The 4,805-nt window shown below is 46.1% G+C and overlaps 1 protein-coding gene across 1 annotated transcript; it reads right to left on the bottom strand.

Annotated features, from left to right (window-relative positions):
* Positions 1-375: 375 nt before the first annotated feature.
* LOC1270235 (cuticle protein 19) lies at positions 376-3,716 on the bottom strand. The gene is made up of 3 exons (XM_308915.5): positions 3,572-3,716; positions 1,599-1,781; positions 376-1,524 (listed from the first exon to the last, which is right to left on the bottom strand). The coding sequence occupies exons 1-3, from the start codon at positions 3,581-3,583 to the stop codon at positions 1,297-1,299; spliced, it is 423 nt and encodes a 140-aa protein (XP_308915.3). The 5' UTR covers positions 3,584-3,716; the 3' UTR covers positions 376-1,296.
* Between the last annotated feature and the right edge of the window lie 1,089 nt (positions 3,717-4,805).

Raw genomic sequence — 4,805 nt, 5'->3', positions numbered from 1 at the left:
ATAACTATATCTACATATGTATTGATATTGAATATCATTATTGACTAGAATTTCATTTCAATCAATACCACACCAAATTGCGCTATTAAGTTATTTGCAGAGCTCCAACGATTATACCTTAGTTTAGAGTTGTTTTGATTGAACGACAATTTAAAATAAAAACTTCAATCCAAACATTTGTGATCACTTAGCACTTTGTGTCTTAGGTGCCTATTATAAAAGCATTGTTAAATATCAACAAGCAGTGTAATTCATGTACCTACCAATGTTGTCATCATCTTCATTTTCCCTCTCTCTAGAGTCCCACTCTTCAAACAAAATTCAAAGAACAATAATTTTTTTCTTTCATTCCCATTGCGCAAGCACATACACACATTGTATACATTTTGACTTCCTCTTTATTCGCTTTGATAACGGATAACAAAACAAACATAATAATTACATAAATACAAGTCAACATGAGTCTCACGAGCAGAAGGATAGAGAGGGGTGGCCAGAGGCCGCAGATGCTGTAGTGATACAGTGTAAGTGTGAAGAAAAAACGAAACAACGACACATGGATTGAACCACGTCGTACGCAAAAGCAAGAGCAATCGCCTAGTGCACGTGCCAATCGCGATCCCCGCAGGAAACAGGGAAAACCGTTTTGCTGCGAAGGGATTTTTCCGCCGACCAAGTGCCGACCGTACGCAGGGTTGGTTTTTGCGTAATTTCCAGGAAGACAAACCTTCGCTCTTCGCCGCGAACCGGTTCTTGAGCGATTGCGTCACGATCGTGGCACGTGACTTTCGCGGGGAGTTCGCAAACACGCTAGCGCGCGAGCGCGCACGCGTTCGTCTTTTCCGCACCATCGATTGTAAGGGGGTTTTGAATTTTCATCTCAATGTTTGCTTCTTCCTCTCGCTCGGGGGGTGGGAGGTGGCTGGTAGGTCAGATCAAGCAGCGAACGCTCGTCCAGCTACCGTGGCAGAATTTGTTAATATCACAGTTGATTCGATGGAGTGTTGGAAAGACGACAGCTGCTCTCTCCCGCCGACGAGCGTCAGGTGTTTTTTTTTTTTTTTGGTTGGTTTGGCTATTCCTCCCATTTGCATCCAACGTGGTGCTCGTGGTCGTTGTCGTTGGCGCGAAGCGTAGTTGTAGCGAGACGGAAGTGAGAACGTGAGAAAACTACTGGGCTACACATTTGTCCTAGGTCACTAGATACTAGAAGCCCTGCGCTGGGCGGGCCTTCAAGGCAGTTTGCAATGTCCCTTGTCCAAATGGCAAAGGGTGTCTGTAGATTGGTGTGGCCTTCTAGTAGTGTCCACCCTGGTGGTGGCTGACCGGAGCCGTCTTGTGGACGACCGCGTTGAAGCCCGAGTGCTTGTCGGCGGTGTAGTCGACGGTGCGCACGGAACCGTCCGGCTCGACCAGCGAGTACTGACCCTTGACGACATCACCGTCGCGCGTCTCGTGCTGCGACTTCACGTCCCCGGTGTGGAAGTCGTTGACTCCGTACTTGAAGGCGTACTTGGGCGGGGCCTGTTGGCGAAGCGAAACCGGAAGGTTCAGTGAAAGTGGTCCAGACAGGGACGCCAGGGCCGCGCATTACTTACGTAGTAGTCAACGTGCTCATCCTCGTGGTATTCGTGATGTCCATGGCCGTCACCGAGCGAGATGCGCGCCACCTGGCCGTACTCGTGATGGCCGGCGTCGAGCTGATGCTCCGAGCCGTAGTAGTCGCCGTATCCACCGGGGAAGGCGGCGGCGAAGGCAACCAGCGATGCAAACACCACAAACTGCCGAGTGTGGAGAAAGAAAGGGAAGTGAAATGTGTGTTATCAGCGGGTGAATGGAGGAAAATTTGTTATCTCATCTGCGGTGGTTCGGTTTTCGCGTCCGATCAGTTACGCAAGCAAGCCTGATTGAGCGTCAGTACGGATGGTCATCCGTGACAGGTGACCAGCAAAGTAATCGATGGTTAATCGCACTGCCTTGTTGAGATATCACCTGAGCAATCCACACAGCCGGTGCTAAACGGCCAATTTGGGCCGTAAACGTTTGCTCTACCCACACCCCGGGGCTCAATCGTTTTGGGGCTCTCCCCGTTTACGATCTCTTCCGGTCAATCAACGCGTAAACCAACCCCTTCCCATTGGGTCAACGGACCTTCTTCAAATGAAAAACTACACGCAATGTACTGGGGGGAAAGGGAGATGGGGGGGGGGGGCGAGAAGCATTCCAATCATTCCCACCCCTCCCTCCGGGGGAACGGGGAGAAAGGCCCGAGCAGAACGTGTGTCACTCACTCTCCCCCGAGATGGTGGCCGTACATTGCACTGGTGCAGCGCGTCGTTATGCATTATGCATGCGATGCTGCTTTTCTCCGGCACGAGAAAACCAGTAATTATGAAACGGAGCGCGCGCTAGGCACGGCCGGAAAGGGGAACTGGTTTCGGCTGACGCCTCGTTAGCCCCGTCGCGTTTACCTGGCGGCATACGGGGAGGGAAACAGGATGTGTGGCTGGGAAATGGACATCACAGATGTCGCACCCGGTTGGTGACATCTTTACGAGAGGGTGCGGGTTGTGTACTCCATCACACCCTGGGCGGTTTTAATAAGCAGCCAACGATCGTAATTATTGGTAGCGATTGATGCTAATTGCAAAAGTGTGACCGGTGATTATGTGAGAAGAGGGAAACAGTTAACTCGATCACGATCTATTGGGAGGATTTACCGAGACAGTGGGAGAAACGTCTTGTAATTAATTGGTTTGTTTTGATTTCAACTTTCGCTTCTGTGTGCTATTTCCTTAAAAGAAAATGATTATCATTGATTTGTTTTCCTTTTCAGAGACACGATCAATCAATCTAATTGATTTGATAAAACTGCTTTGGAATTTATTTTGGAATAACACAAATGGTTTACAACAAGAAATTATCTCCAGTGAAAAGACATCACAAAGACATCAGAAAAGAGCTTGAAATTGAAATACTGAACGAAGATCAAATTTAAAATAAATCAACTACAAATTCAATAAGGAAAGAACAGAAACAAAAGCGATAATAGAAAAGGAACGCTTTATAGAAGATTATTGAATTTTCTTCTTTAAAAATAAATAAATTCCTTTGTGGGAAATGACAAAGAAGTAATGAAATTACATTCAACCACAAATGTTCATGTCAGTGGATATTTGTAACCACAGGTTTGCAATAAATATTGATATTTAATCTTTAACTAATTCCGTTTTACTAAATTAATGTGTTTCATTAATTTTGTATCAACCGAAAGAAGTCTAGTCTTGGTCAATGGCACAGAATATATTATTCAGCGTTTGAATGCCTTTTTCCACGAGCAGCAACACAAGCTCTAAACATTGTTACTACACACAGGATCGAATGATGCATAAAATCCTCAATATTCACACCGCTAAACCTTGCTGTTCCTGCCCCGGATCACACATATTCCACACAGTTCCATCCACTTTTTTGCGTAATGCGTCCACTCCATAGAAAAGAAACTCAACCAGGCTCACTGCGTTCTGCCGAATGATACACATCCTTTCCCGAACCGGCGCCTTTGCCTTACCTTGAAGGCCATTTTGCTGCGTAAAACTGTACTGAAACTGCACTGAACAACAACTGCACTTAGTAGGAACCGGCGAAACGGTTTGAAGGAGGTTGTTTTTGGGGGGTTTTGTTTTTTTTTTTTGCTTCAACTGTACCGCACTGCACAACGGACGCTGGCTGACTGATGTTTGAACCATAAAATTTCACCCCCTTTATATAGTGCCGCACGTACCGCCGGGAAAGAAAGCGAAAACTCGCGCGCGGGACTCCACTCGCCTGTGCGGAGTTTTTCCACCCCACCGCGTACGAGAGCGAGCGCCCGCACCAGGTGGGGAGAGCCATTGGGTGGCCCTCGCTGAAAGTAGAGGCGGGAGGCAGCAGCTGCTGCTGCTTCTGGTAGTGTCATCGTAACACAGATCGTTGGACGGGACGGTTTGCTTGAACGGGCGGGGAAAAGGGTTGTACGTTAAGGTGAAGGAAATCGGTCCGGTGCACGTATGCAGCAGGATGGAAGTATGGGTCGATCCGGCCCAGGTGCATTTCGATCAAACTTGCTCGATCTGCATTAGGTTCACGCGCCCGGCAAGAGATTCGCAAGCGCAAGCGTAAATAGAGAGCCGGACTGCCCGTGGGTGATGTTTAGCATGCGAAATCGGAAAAAAATGGATGAGCTGCCGCATAATGTTTATGGCAGAAAGCTACGTGGAGTAATATTTGATTATCTTTGTATAACATTAAGTTGAACGATTCACACCTTTCTCTAACGATAAATTATTGATTTACTTTCTTGTTCTATTCTGTCAATTTGATTTTTCTGTAATTTCCCATTTCATTTTCTTTGTAAATGAAGGTGGACTAAATTATTTAAAAAAATTAAAGGATTAAAGGTTGGCTAATTAATTTAACAAATCCAAAAAGTCTTCCCCAATGTTTTTGAATTCCCATTAAAGACTAATTGAAAATACAATTTCCAGAGAACATTTAAATGACAAATTATACCGATCATATGATCCCATTTCCTTGGAAAATCCCAAACAAAAATTGTATTGTACGACCTTGTAGCTTCACAGTAAGTATCAGTTGAATCATTTCGCAATCTTCTCAGAACCGAAACTGTAACGAGCGGTTCCATTTCCACCCCAAAAACCCGTCCGCCGTCGCAGCGCAGCGTCGCAAATTATACATTTGCATTCCAAATGGTAAGCAATTTGCGGTCGCTAAACTAATACCAGAAAGCATTTAAAAACAACAAC

This window comes from Anopheles gambiae, chromosome 2, assembly GCF_943734735.2.
Source record: "Anopheles gambiae chromosome 2, idAnoGambNW_F1_1, whole genome shotgun sequence".
NCBI lineage: Eukaryota > Metazoa > Arthropoda > Insecta > Diptera > Culicidae > Anopheles > Anopheles gambiae.
The sequence above is the reverse complement of the archived record's forward strand: the minus strand, read 5'-3'. Positions and strand labels throughout refer to the sequence as shown.

Excerpts from the sequence above, each read along its gene's own strand:
- LOC1270235 (XM_308915.5), bottom strand. Across the intron at positions 1,525-1,598 it reads ATGAGCACGTTGACTACTAC|GCCCCGCCCAAGTACGCCTT; the intron begins GTAAGTAATGCG and ends CTTCGCCAACAG.